The 14,724-nt window shown below is 39.8% G+C and overlaps 1 protein-coding gene across 1 annotated transcript in view; it reads left to right on the top strand.

The window, feature by feature from the left end:
- Positions 1-398: 398 nt before the first annotated feature.
- VPS41 (VPS41 subunit of HOPS complex) overlaps positions 399-14,724 on the top strand; it is a 141,964-nt gene continuing 127,638 nt past the window's right edge. Inside the window, exons 1-2 of the mRNA XM_080918301.1 lie at positions 399-433; positions 7,874-7,912. Coding sequence (XP_080774427.1) covers positions 413-433; positions 7,874-7,912 — 60 coding nt within the window. The 5' untranslated portion in view covers positions 399-412. The remainder of the gene's footprint in view (positions 434-7,873; positions 7,913-14,724) is intronic.

Below are 14,724 nucleotides of genomic sequence, written 5' to 3' on the forward strand. Positions count from 1 at the left end.
AGACTAAAGAACATTTGATATAATAGTCTTAGGCTTGGGAAAGGGGTGGGCTCTAAACGTAGGCTTTCGTGTAAGTTTAGTGAGATCTCTGAGTTACTATCCTTTCCCCTGTTAATGGAGATAAGAGTAGGAATTGCTAAGAAGACGAAATGAGATAATTCATAATTTTACTGTAAACCAGAACCTGAAATCTTAAGTGCTTAATGCTACAATAATAACAGAACATAGACCAACAACAAAATTAGAATCTAACATTAAGTACAGATATATTGGAATCTCTCTGTTGAGCAAAGATGAGAGCCGGCTAAGGAACCATGCTGGTGTGTGAAAAAACTACATTTCCCAGTAGGCTGTGGCCCAGGGTCTGTTTTCTCCTATTTCCGGGCATGTCATGTGACTCTCAGGCTGCGCTATGGCGGAAGCAGAGGAGCAGGTAAACGCTGGCAGAAGTAGTTCGGGGCAGCCGGGACACGGAGACCCGAGTGAGGGGTTTTGGGACTCGGAGTGCTATGAACGTGGCAGCTCTGGCCGGGCGAGTTGGGGCGACCATTCCCCGCGCGGATAGCTCCTTGCACACCTGCTTCTTCCGAGCCGGCCTTGCCTAGTTTATGGTAAATGTAATTTTTCCAGGAAGGCAAGTTAAGAGTGCACTGCTATGCAAGGATTTAAGGATTATTCCTGTTGTTAGCAATACTTAGACGGCAACGTCCAGCTATAGCTGAGAAGTGGCACTGAGGTCCTGAGTAGAAATTATCCTTGTTTTCCTACAGACGCTCTGATAGGCACACATACAGGGCGAAAGGGCAAAATTAAATGAAACTGACAAAATATAAGACTAAAAAGCCAGAACTTGGAAGAGATTCCTTAAGTATATGTATATATGTGTGTATATGTGTATGCATATAAGAGTGTATATGCATATATCTACCATATTTCCCTCATATATTAAATGGCCTGCCTGCTAGTTTTTGTGATGCCCCTTAAGACATATTTGGTGATGAGCTCTTTACTGTCTTAAGAGACATTTACTTGGGGACCTTTTTACCGTTCACATCTGCGCTTATTTTGAGTATGCCAAAAGTTAAGGAATTTGACAAGGAAAAAATTGGGTTTTGTTATTGCGTTAACAAGAGCCTCTTACCATCATTTGTGCAAACTGTCTTTTGCAGTGCGGGTCCAAGGAAAAGAGAATTTGCCTTCACAGCAGACCTTGGATAGTCTGACTACTACAAGATGGCTTTTCATATTGAGCATTTCCATTTCATGTTGGAATATAGTTGTGGTTCTGTAGTAAAGCAAAAGTCCAAGTTACGTTTTTAGATTAGATTCAGTGTGATAAATACATGGAGTAGCCCTTATATCCCCATTCATGTGGAAGAGTTGGCTAAGGCTGTCTGATGTTAAAATGTAGAAAATCAGGCAGATAACATGCTTTGAAAGTTTCGAGCTTAGAAAGATCCTTAAACATGGCATTCTAAAAGTATTCTGTGAGGTAAATATTTGTTCTGATATGAAAGTTATATAAAGCCTCCATGTCCCAAATCCTCCCTCCCAAACTGTGGTAAAACAGTGCACATACTGTATTTACCCTAAAGGGCTTTCCTTGAGTAGCCATCCCTTCCTCTGTTCTGTGACTTCATTTGTCACTGTGGTCTTCTTCCCTTACGCCACTCTGTGTCACACGGCCTTTCTTGCTGTTCTGTAGACAGCCAGGCGTGTTCCCATTGCAGAACCTTTGCTCACACTGGTCCTTTTCACGATCTCTGATATCTACAAGGCCTTCTCCCTTGCTTTCCTTACGCCTCTGTGGAGCTGTGCTTTCAGATCACTACTCCCTGCTCATTCTTTGAAACCATCTTCTGATATTATTCTGCATAATAATAAGTCTTAAACTTATTATTTCTCTTTGCATATTCTCACTTTTGCATGACACATGATAAGAATTTATTCAGTACTGATGACTGATATTTGGATATTGTTTGAGACTTAATATGTTAAATGATTGGATTTTATAGATAAATGGATTGAAATGCAGTCAATTTGAACTGTCTCATGCTTACATCTATAATATTATAATGTCATGTCTCGAAAGCTCACATTTTTTTCACTACACTACTTTGCTTCTTAACGTATGCTGAAGAACCTAAGTCTAAATTTCATATATAAATATATGAAATTAACTTTGTGATGTGGAATTAGCCCTTATCATCTCAGTGGTTGTCAGTATGGCTTAAGAAAGACCAGTAGTCTACTGTCTGCTTCAGAAAGAAGCACACATTCATAAATTGTTTTATGAATTCATAAAAATACTGTTTTGAAAATATAAATAAATAATATTCATATCATTAGTTTAAATATGAATAGGTTTTTCTTCTTTTTTTTTTTTTCTGGATTGGCGCTGCTAATATTTTGGTACCTTGATATTATTTGGAAACCATGACATCCTATTTTGTTCCTACTGAGCACGTTAGGAGTTGACACGTATACCAAATGAACTACCATGACAAATTGTAAAGGGAGGCAAAGCATTTTCTTGGTACCCTGTTCTATAAATGCAAAATTCCTCCCAAGATGAATAACACAAAATTAAGCGTGTTGTCTTATCTTTCCTGACTGTTGTGTTCTTTGATGATTGTCTACTCTTTAATTTTATGAATAGCCCAAATGGTGACATCTGCACTGAGTTAACATACTATAAAAATCTTCCACAGTTTAAAGGTAAAAGTCACTGTTTGAATAGAGATAAACAGATATCTTTAAGTCATAATGAAAACCCCGATTTTGCTGAAACAGAAAAAGTACTTTGTAAACATAACATTTGTGTTTTATAGTTCACAGGAAGCTAATAGCCTCAATTCTGCCCAGAATTCTTGTAACCAGCAGTTCTGCTTAGGTCTGGGACGATTTATAGGAGGCTTTCATAGTCACAGATGCCCAGCAGTGTTTGTCCCGACCTCTCATGAATAACACTCTGCTTGAAGTCTGGTTGGTGGAGTATTTGTCTCCTAAGGATTGCTGAGTCCTCAGAATGAGGACTATAGCTTACTCATGTCTGCGTCTCCCCGGGAACTAGTAGTTTTCAAACCCAAAGTGAATTTAATAGAAAGAGAACACTTATAATTGTCACATTGTGAATGCTGTACAGTAGTAGAGTTTGTGTGTAACATTGTATCATATTAAAAGTGTTGGGATGTTAGTAATTCACGTGTAATATGGATCACTTTCTCCACACTGCTTCCCCTTAGCCTCTACCTGCTTTCCATCTTCTCCACTCAGCCACAAAATTAACCATCTGGTCCGTGGCTGGATGAGACAGTTTTGTTTTGATTTCCACTACTGCATCTTAGAAATTAGGGGAATTTCATCCTTATTGCAGGTTATCAGATGGTACAGTCTGTGCCTGTGAATATCTCCATATATATAAAATAAAAAGAGGTTTGTCTATACTTCATTCAGTGTTATCAAATAAGTCTATTAAAGTGGTTAGGGTGGAATAGTTGATGTATAAATAAGACGGAGATTAATCATCCAGATCCAGGTTTGGCTGGGGCAACCAAAGCTGGGCTGTAAAGGAAAGTGAATGTTGAAAAATAGCCAGTGCTTTCAAGTTTACGTCTCAGGTTGGTGCCGTGCATTTAGAGTCAGGACAGTGAAGCTCGTGTCGAAGCAGCAGGACACCTGCCTGAGTCCACTGTGAAGGTTGTCCCCGTTGCCTTCCATTGTCATCAGAGACACTACTTACAGCTGGAAACCATTAGGATACCCGAGGAGTTGAGCCAGGGCTAAGCAGAAGGAATACCCTAAGGAAAATCTCATTGGAGGTCACAAACATAGGACTGAGAAGCCTCTGCTGGTTCATTGAGGTTTCTTGAAATCATTCTGATCTGGGCTTTGGAAGCAAATCTAGGTGCAGCTGTGGAATCTTTCAGGGTCAACACAGAACATTAGCTGAAGTTCTTCAGGTGGATGTTTTGAGTTTGGGAGATTGGATTGAAAAAGAAAGGTGAATTGCTGACTTTATTGTTAAGCTTGCTGCCTAGGGTTTGTGTGGCTATTCCATTTGTGTCAGTGGATAGCTGCTAGCCCATCACCTTTGCTTCAGCCAAACAAACAAACAAACCACCCCCCCCAACCCAACCCAACCCAACCCAACCAACCAACCAACCAACCAACCAAAAATCAAATAAAGTCAAATCACTCCTCTCTCGGTTTTTAGTTGGATATGAAGTTCCCCAGCTCGTCATTGTTAAGTATATTCAGTGGAAATAAGTATATTCAGGCTGCTGTGCAGCCATCCACACCATTTATTTCTGGAGCTTTTTACATGCTGAACCTTTACCTACTGAGAACTCCTCATTCCTACATTGCTCTGAAACATCTCTCTTTCACTTCTATCCTACATACATAAAGTACACAACATTCAGGGAGTGTTTTGGTGAGGTTGACTTACATTACATACAGAACAGCACAGTCTTAGCTTACATTTTTTGGAGACTCAATAGGAGATTTCTTGAGACTAAACATGTGGAAAGCCATGCAGTTTTTAACCACAGTAACTTTTCTCAGTCCTGTTTCTTGGCTTTGCATTTTTAGTACCTTTTATTTAGTTCTTTGTCTCTAGAACATTAAGCAGAAGGATTGGTCAGAGAATGATGCTAAGAAACTAAACTGGGCTCATAGCTCGTGTGTCTCATGCATGGACAGAGGTGTAGATGTGTTCAGGTAGTTGGTGCTAATGCTGATCAGAGGTCTTGATGGAGTCCCGAAGTGCATATGCATACTCAGCTTTTGCCAGCTGGTGGAAACTGCACAGCCTTGAGGCCTCAGGTTCTGACACTGCGTTCTTTCTGGTGTGGAGAAGTGTGAAGTTGGATTTTAAGGATCTGGACCAGCTCTGTTGGTTGATGATGATTTACATTGTTTTAATGAGGCACATGAGTGGACACACCCCTATTTGCCAAGTATGTATATTTGAGTGGATTTTACATTAAAAAGGATGTTCATAGGTTCGGTATAATTTTCCTGGAAGAGTAGCCAAACAAGTTTTTAGCACTCTAGATATGGGATGTGTTTTTACCCCTCAAGATGTGGGAAATCAGAATCTAGACAGAAGTTTTTGGCATGGCTGTCACAGTCTTGCTTTGCTAGTGCTATTTAATATTGGGGAATCTCAGGGATCAGAGACATTTTAGAAACCACTAAATTCAGTCTCTGTACCTGGCCTAAGAGGTTAGAGATGGTCAGATGCTGTATTAGAGACTTATAGATAGTAAAACATTTAGTATTAGGAGTGGTATATAATAGTAATGACTTGAGAATAGTAACTATAAAACCGATTTCTACTGTATGTTTGAGGTATGCAGCATGGTGTTAGGAAATGCATATGTATACCATGGTTACCATGTGAAATGTGGAGATCCTTATCCCTTCTTGGAACTGTTCATTTCTCCTATAACTATAATCTGCTCTCTGGCAAAAATCCCTACAATTCATGGAGGATATTTATAGCAGCTATGGCCTTTATTTTGTACTCTGAGCTCATTAGACAGTTATTCCCACATGCCTGTGGCTTTGTATCCTGTGTGCCATATTAACTCATTTCCATTGACCCCCATGTTTAGAAACCAGTGCTTTATTATGTTTGCATAGTTGACATTTCCTTCTTTACTATTGCACATACAAGCATAAACAGGGCCTTTACAGTTCTCCTCACTCTTGTCTTTCTGGTAAAAGCTATCCTATACTTATCTGAAGTTATGGAGTTCTTGATTAGCATTTTTAAAATTAGAAATTCTGAGAACTTTTCATGTACCTTTTGTTCATTTTTAGCATTTTTGAAAAAAAATGTCCATTTAGGGTCTGTTTCTAAGTAGGTTATATGTCTTCTTGCTATTGAGTTGTGTGAGCTTGGAAAGTTAGCCCTTTGTGAAGTATATGGCTGACAGATGACAGATTATTTTTTCCAACCTCTAATCTGCCTTTGCATATTATTGGTTTTGTGATGCAGAAGATTTTAGTTTAATGCAGTGCCATTTATTTATTTGTACATCTGAAGCCTCAGTTTCTTGTGGATGGCCATGAAATCAATGCCAAGACTAAAGTCAAATAAGGTTTCTATATGGAGCTTCAAGATTTTATGGCTTAACATTGGGTATCTTGTCCATTTTGACTTGATTTTATTCTTTTTACATGTAGAGACCTAGTTTCTTTCAGCCTCATTATAAATGACTGACCCTTTCACATTGTGTTTACTTAGGTAGGATACTAGTAAATTTGTACTGCTTACTTGGGTTATTTCTGCCCTCTATTCTGTTAGAATAATGACTACATTTTAAAAGTAGAATATATGTGTAGAAGAAATAGGTGAATCCTATAAAAAGACTAAACCAGGGCGTGAAGGGCTAGTGCAAGGGGGAAATGGCTTAGGAGAAGGCAGGACACGTGCCACTAACTGGACACCCAGTGGCCAGTGGTGGGAAGGTTAGGTCTTGTCCTTTTTGTGTGGGTTGCAGATGTATGATAAACAGAGGATTGCAGCTTCAAAACTACTGAGAGTTCTAAGACTCTGAGACTCACTGAATAAAATAAACTGTGCAAACACTCAGAAAAGACTTCATGCTTTCCTCGTGTTAAGAACACATGTACAGTAAAACTCTTGAAGGTAACATCTCTATTTTTCACATGGTCTTCAAGGACCAGGGCTGTATTTTTCTGAAGACTTAAACTTCCTCTAGGATTTTCTCTGCCTTCTTCCAGGCTTTTATTGTTTTTTGACATATAAAATAAAGCTGTTTGAGCATACAATTTACATATATGCTGCTATGTGTTTTGAATAAAGTATAATATGCATCTGACTTTCTTTAAAATGTTCGGTCTAGAATGTTCCTACCCCATTTCTTTTGTTTGGTCTCTTTGTTTATCTCATGGATTGTAAAATGCTTACATTCAGTGTCAGCATATTAGCTGGAACTTTTTTATTGCTATTGATATCTATAAGTACGTTAAGTAAATCTTCATTTTGCTGACCTCTTTGACGATGCGCGGCATCAGCAGATTCTTCCTTTCAGTGGACAGGTGAGAGATTAGCGGGATCAAGTTCATTTTTTCTGTTTTTGCTTTGTTTCCTGCAGAGCAGCAAGATTCATTGTACAGCAAGAAGGGAACTGTTGTTAAGTGGAGGAATCTGTCTTAGAGTTACTGGTTTATTAGAGGGTTTATATCGTGTCTCATAAGTACCACTGGAGCGGGATTGTTTTTGACAAGAACTGTTCTAGAGTTGGGGATGTGGCTTATGTGTGGAGTGCTGGCCTGGTATACACAGATCCTTCAGTTCAATCTCCAGTACTAGATAAAACCAGACATGGTGCCTTGAAATGCTAGCACATAGTATATAGATGATGATGACTAGAAATTCAAGGTCCCCATGAGCTATATAGAGTGTTCAAGGCCAGCCTGGAAACTGTGAGAACCTGTTTCACAATCAAACACAAACTAGCCAAACCCACTCCGCCAATCCCTCCCCAAACTTTTAGCAAAACAGTAAGTTTCGCTCATGAACATAAGAGATTTCGGGATAAAAACTGGTTCATTTCACATGGTGTTTTTCCCTCCTGTACTGTCAGGGAAGTTTTGCCAGGTGGATTTCCATTACTGTCATATACTAGTGTCATTTGTCATTGTCCACCCCACCCCCACCCCTCAAGTTCTAGGCCAGCCAGGTGTGACGTTGTAAAAGGAGCATTTAAGTTAAGCATGTGGAATTCTCTGAAATGCAGTTGCAAATGACATTTCCAGAAAAGCTGTCTGGGTACAGTGACTTTCCTACTGCAAACATGCTTTCTTTTCTGACTGGCTGTCTCCTCTGTGCTTGCAGGAAACTGAGTCTCTTGAAGAATCTACAGATGAGTCAGAGGTAAGGTAGAACATTCAGGTTTGTCCTTCACCTTGATGCTGTCTTAGGCTTGCTTGGCAACCAAGTCTGGCATTCTCAGGGGCTGAAAGTAGGGCTATAAAACAGATGCTTAAGGAATAGCATGCTAGTTGTCTTTAAATTAAATAGATTGGCTTAAACATAGAGAAACAAACAAGCTGTTTCTCTTCATTTTCTGAGGCACAGGCTATAACCACTACCCCATGGAACTCTCTCTGCTGTCCTGATTGGTGTCTTCACCTGCAGCTACGCATGCTGGGAAGACTGATAGAAAGTTTTAGAAACCAGTACCCATCCATTAAAGTCTGCTTGTCTTCACAGTTTTTGCATTATGGTTTTAGAATATATATGTTTTCTCCTGTAATTCTGAAGATTCTTTCCAGCTCCTTACATTTGCTAGACACGTGTCTCACCCCAGAACCACACCTCAGTCCAAAAGCTTGCTCACTTTCTTTTTCACAACCATGAATGATCATATACCCCATGCCCACTACACCTATAAATAATATTTCTTGAATCAATGAAGTTATAGCTCATTAATCTAAAAGAAAAACTACTAGGGGGTTTTGTTAAAGATATAACTCATGGGGAATAAAATCATTCTTTTAAAATTGTCACTGCTTTGAAAAACTCCTTTTTTAAAACTCTACATAAGAAATAGGCCAAACATAATACAAATTAATTAGTATACAAACTGTATGGATGGACTAATAGGTGACATGTTTTCTTTTAATATTTCATTTAGGGGAGGCAAATGAAAAAGTGTCTTGCCTACTTGTAAGAAATTTCTACCAGTGTGACAGTATATGTGATAATTTCTTCATCTTCGGTTGATATATATTACATATTTTTATATGGATTTTGCGTTTTCTATAAAATGATGAGTTTCTAAACCTCCATGGCATCATATATATGACATTTTCTGGCCCTTAATATTTCATTGTAGTAGTTTTAGTACCACGAGGCCCCAGGTGCCACATTTGTGAATCTGCTCATAAGTAGAAAAAGATATCTGTTAGCTTCTGGTAGTGTCTTAGTCAGGGTTTTTATTCCTGCACAAACATCATGACCAAGAAACAAGTTGGGGAGGAAAGGGTTTATTCAGCTTATACTTCCACATGCTGTTCATCACCAGAGGAAGTCAGGACTAGAACTCAAGCAGGTCAGGAAGCAGGAGCTGATGCAGAGGCCATGGAGGATTGTTACTTACTTGCTTCCCCTGGCTTGCTCAGCTTGCTTTCTTATAGAACCCAGGTCTACCACCACAATGGGCTGGGCCCTCTCCCTTGATCGCTAGTTGAGAAAATGCCTTACAGCTGGATCTCATGGAGGCATTTCCTCAAGGGAGGCTCCTTTCTCTGTGATAACTCCAGCTTGTGTCAAGTTGACACAAAACCAGCCAGTACAGGTGGTATAGGGGAGAACAGTCCAGATCACCATCGTTGTGCTCCGAAATCTAAGGTTAGAACCCTGAATGTGCAGAAACATTGGTGTAGAATTCGGCGGTGCTTGAGTCATCACCTAGAATTTTAACTCATGGGTGAAGAGGATGTTGAAAGTCACTCAGATCTAAATCTTCTCGGATACCCTCAAGATACTAAATGTAGTAGCAAAGCCGAGAACAAGACCTCCAGGAGAGCCAGAAAGTAGGGGGTAATACACACTGGAATGTGATGGGAGAAATAAGTAGCCATGAAACCAGAAGGTCCAACTCTGGATTGGTGCCAGTGCTGAGAGATACAAGGACACTGGCAACAGAGTCACCCGAAAGCCATCTGTAGTGACTTTTATTTAGCCTTTGTGTAGGTGGGAAAATATTGACAAGGAATAGAATAGATATTAAGGAATCTCAAGGACAATTAAGGAAAAGCTGGAAGAAGCTGAGGAGGAGGGCGACCCTGTAGGAGGACCAGAAGTCTCAATTAACCTAGACCCCAGAGATCTTTCAGACACTGAACCACCAATGCGTCAGCACACACCAGCTGATAAATGAGGCCGAGACACATATACAGCTGGTGCCTGCCAGGTCTCAGTTCAGTCAGAGAAGATGCACCTAACTCTCAGGACACTGGAGGCCCAAGGGAGTGGGGAGGTCTGGTAGGATGGAGGTTGGGGGAGGAGGTACGTGATGTGGCAGAGTGGTCCGGGACGATATAACATCTGGAGTGTAAAAAAAAAAAAAAAGATATTTTTTCTGGAATTCCACTGAGGACAAAAGCTGGGCCTGTGAGCCCACTAGGTTTCTCCTGAATGGGGAGAATAAATGCTCTTTACTTTTGCATAAAAAAAAAAAAGGTTCAAAGTCTTTTCTGAGATTCATCTGATCATTTAACCATGATCTCCAAAGCAGCAAGACAGGAAACCAGCTGGGCAAACTCCAAACTCTACATCTCCATGTCTGATATCAAAGTGGTCTTCAAATCTCCAACTCCTTTTCATCTTTGTTGAATGCAACAACTTCTTTCTCCTGGGCTGTTCCCACTCCTTGATAGCAGCTGATAGCAGCTTTCCTCAGTAGATATGCCATGGCTTTGACATCTCAAACATTTCGGGGTCTCCAAGGCAACTTCAATGTTAAAGGTCCATGTTTCAATATCTGGGATTCACACATGATCTTCTAGGCTTCTCCAAAGGGTTGACATCACTTCTCTAGCTCTGCCCTCTGTAGCACTCTAGGCTCTGGTTTATCTACTCCACTGCTGCTGCTATTCCTGGTGATCATCCCATGGTACTGGCATCTCCAATATACTGTGGTCTTCATCTACAACTAGGCTTCACAAATAGCCTCTCATGTTCTGTCTTTATGGTGCCAAGCCTCAAGTCCTTTGCATGACCCTTCAGTCCTGGGCCATCAGCTACAACTGAGGCTGCACTTTCACCAATGGCCTTCTATGGCCTCTCACAATGCCAACCTTCAGTTGCTCTTCATGACCCCTTCATGCCTTCAAAACCAGCCCACCTGGGTGACTCTCACACATTACCAAGAACAGCTGCAGCACGAGGTACAACCTTGATTATTTCTGGAACACAGCTTCTTTGTGCTCTCAGAAAACACTTCCCAGGAGATTTCACCTCAGTCATGCTGGTCTCTTCTTAATCACCACTAATTTCTTAGCTCCAGCTAACCAGCATCAATTGTCCCAGTAACCTCCTTCTATTCTTGACTTTAAAGTCAGAGCCAAATGACCAAAGCTGCTTGCAAGAGCTGGAGCATGGCCCCTTGCTTTATTAACATTATCACCAGCTTTCTGTTTTCCAACTCCTTCACTGCCTAAGCTTAGCTGTCCTGGATCTTGCTCTGTAGACTGACTTAGATCGGAGATCTGTGTGGCTCTGTCTTCTGTAATGCTGGGATTAAAGGCGTATACCACCATGCCTGAATTTAAGCTTTTCTTCACCTAGAACCTGCTGTGTCCTGGCCTGGTCTTGTACTCAAGAGATCTGTTTGCCTCTGTCTTCTGGGATTAAAGGTGTATACCACCACGCCTGGATCTAAATATAGCTGGTTGGGATCTTGACCCCAAATTTCCATAATCTGTTATCTCTTAGAACATAGGATTCAGATCCATTTCACTTGCTGGTGTCCTGCTGTGGTAATTATTAAAATAGTTCTCTTGTTATCTGCACTGTGGTCTCACTCTGAGGACACAGCTCAACTGTGGAGCCGCTATCACACGATCTCAAGCTGCCTTCTCTACTTGGTTTCCTTCTCAGGTGGTTCACTCTGCCTTCTCTAGTTGCTTCTGTCCCGGGTGGCCTACGACTGCCCCAAGGTGTTGTTTTCACACACCGTCCTTCACCACCCAGTACAAACATGACTCCACAATCATTAATTTATCAAACAGGTTTATATGTTAAATTCTCAATCAACAATCCCTCCACACAGTAAGCTTATAGCCACTTGACAAAAATATAAGCTGCCCACCTAGATAAGATAAATTGACCCTTAGAAAATAATCATAACAACCTTATCTATCTAGAGAAACATCCATGTCTGCTTCCACATTGCCTCCACCAGACTCTCCCTTTCTGCATTTCCTCTCTCCTTACCAGACTTCTGTCCCTGTCCACTCTCTGTTGTCCAATCATGTATCACCTTGACATCAGCTTACAGTGTCCCTTTAATACTTAAACCATATATTTTATATTTTCCCTTTCTAAGTTTGCTACACTTGTTCAAAATGCTCTTCATGAGACATAACCAGAGAACAAAGTCTCTGCTGGGCTTCTTTGTGTCGTCTTTTGTCAGTGCAATTAATGTTAGTCTCTTTATCTTAGCTTCAGGCAGACTCTAAAGTAGCAACATTCTTTACCTAAATACCACAAAAACAGAATCTAGGCCACATACTGAAATTTTTCTCCACTGAACCCCCTTGGATCAAGGTCTGCACAATTCAAATCAATGTCAGCAAGAAAGTCTTTCATATTTTTACCAGGATAACTCATTAGGCCCCATTTAAAACATTCCAAAGCTTTCCAAAGCCAAAGTCCCAAAGTCCACATTCTTCCAAACAAAAGCATGGTCAGGCCTATCACAGCAATACCCCAGTTCCTGCTACCAACTTCTGTCTTAGTGTTTTACTGCTATGAACAGACACCCTGACTAATGTGAGTCTTATACAGAACAACATTTAACTGGGGCTGGCTTAAAGGTTTAGAGGTTCAGTTCATTATCAAGATGGGAGTATAGCAACATCCAGGCAGGCATGGTGCAGGAGGAGCTCTACATCTTCATCTGAAGGCTGCTAGCAGAATGCTGACTTCCAGGCAGGGTTGAGGGTCTTAAAGCCCACACGCACAGTAACATACCTACTCCAACAAGGCCACAGCTACTCCAACATTGCTACATGTACTCCATCAGGGCTACACCCTCTAATAGTGCCATTCCCTGGGCTGAGCATTCATGAATCATCACAGGAGGATAGATTCATGCCAGTACAGTAAACCTAGCTTACTACTCATGTCTGGTGAAGTGAGTCATGGACCCTAGAGGAGAACATGCTACTGCTTCTTTCAATAGTATAATTATTAACTGTATTTTGTAACCCCACCCTTATATTCTAATATACAGATTAAAAGTGTTGCTTTCAGCCCCCAAAAATAAATAAATAAATTTCTGAGAAAGGAGCACTGTCTTCTATTTTCTGTGGTTTTCATTAATTTAAAAAATGTAACCAAATAAAAAAGAGTATACTAGGAGTGGTAGGTAGTATTGATATAATTTGGAGTTATACTAGGCGATTAAGGACCAGGAATAGAATTTTATCCATCAAAAATGTTAAAAACCAGCACATCAGTTTAAAGAGGGCATCCGAGGAGAAGGAAGAGCACATGTAAGCTGAGACATTGGGATCCGCTCTCTATGACTGGGGGCTCCTTTGGTCTTGTGTGATTCTTACAAGCAACTGAATAGCTAGGCTTTGGCTTATTTTGCTTATAGTATATTCCATTGAGGGAAAGATTCAGGAACATATTTGGCATCTCTCAGCCCCTGGCCAAGTAATAACAGAATTGCTAATCACTGTCATATAGTTTTTGCTACTGTTACTAAAAAAAAAAAAAAAAAAAAAATGTACTTTCTAAACATGATGATATTGAGGTGGTTTAGTTTTTTCACAGTTTAGAGGCCACAAATATGTTTAATAAGTTAAATGCATTAAATATTTAATAATTAACATTAAAATTGAAACGAATTGACAGCTGAAGCTATTTAAAATAATTTGTTGAATGAAAAATTAATCTTAAAATCAACATCTATGGATTTCAGTCACATGGAGAATTCTCTTTCAGTTTTGTTCACATGACAAACCAGTCATGAGAAATCAGAAGTTATTTTTAAATCAGAAAATACATCATACAAAATTATCTTACTTGGTAGTCAGTTTGTGAATCATTTATTGAAAATTGAATTTATTTTCTTATAATTATTAATTTTAATAAACAAATTTCTAGCAACTACTACCTAAAATGGTAATTTCCCTGTTGTGAAATTGATTGCAATGAAGAAAAGAACATGGGTTACATTGTTCTATTTTTCTAGGTAGCCCTTGGATTAAAAACCTGTTCTCTTATGTAAAGAGTTATTAATATCAACAGGCTCTGCTGGTTGTTGCATCTTTCCGGCATAGGTAAATATTCTCCTTGAAGCAAATATTATAAATATCATTCCTTTAGAGACTTGTAGAACTTTCTGGGCATGAGGTTTTCACTCTATATTTCTGCCATTTGTTATAGATGAAAAAGAAATATAGCCTGATAGACCTCTGAATGAAATTTACAATTTCATTGCTTAGGAGAAAAATTATTTCAGACAGTTCAAGATTGACATCTTGATCATTCAAATATTTATTGAATACTAGGATGCTATAGTGTACTACTGTTTGACTAGGAAAGTAGACGAGAAAAAGAATACTTATTAGGATATGTCAGATAATGAATATAGATTAAAAACATTATGGTTGGGGAGGTGGGGAGGATCTGGGAGGAGTTGGGGTGGGGAAACTGGTCAGCATATATTGTCTAGAAATTCTTTTCAGTTAAAAAAGCAACATTGGGGGGGACTGTGAAGTAGCCTGAGGGGTTGATTTTATATCTTTCGTTGTTAGAGATGCTTTTTCTGATATAGTGACCTTGTGTTCTTTTGGAGAGGGTAAAGCTAGGGCTTTGAGAGCACCCTGCATCAACCAGAAGCAGTGACTGCCCCAACAGGAGTCAGAATGAGAATTGTCTGATTCTTGGATTGTATCCACAAAGAGGCAATAATTGAAGAAGCAAATGAGACCTGTTTAGCTTTA

Source organism: Micromys minutus (assembly GCF_963924665.1).
Source record: "Micromys minutus genome assembly, chromosome: 6".
Taxonomy (NCBI): Eukaryota; Metazoa; Chordata; class Mammalia; order Rodentia; family Muridae; genus Micromys; species Micromys minutus.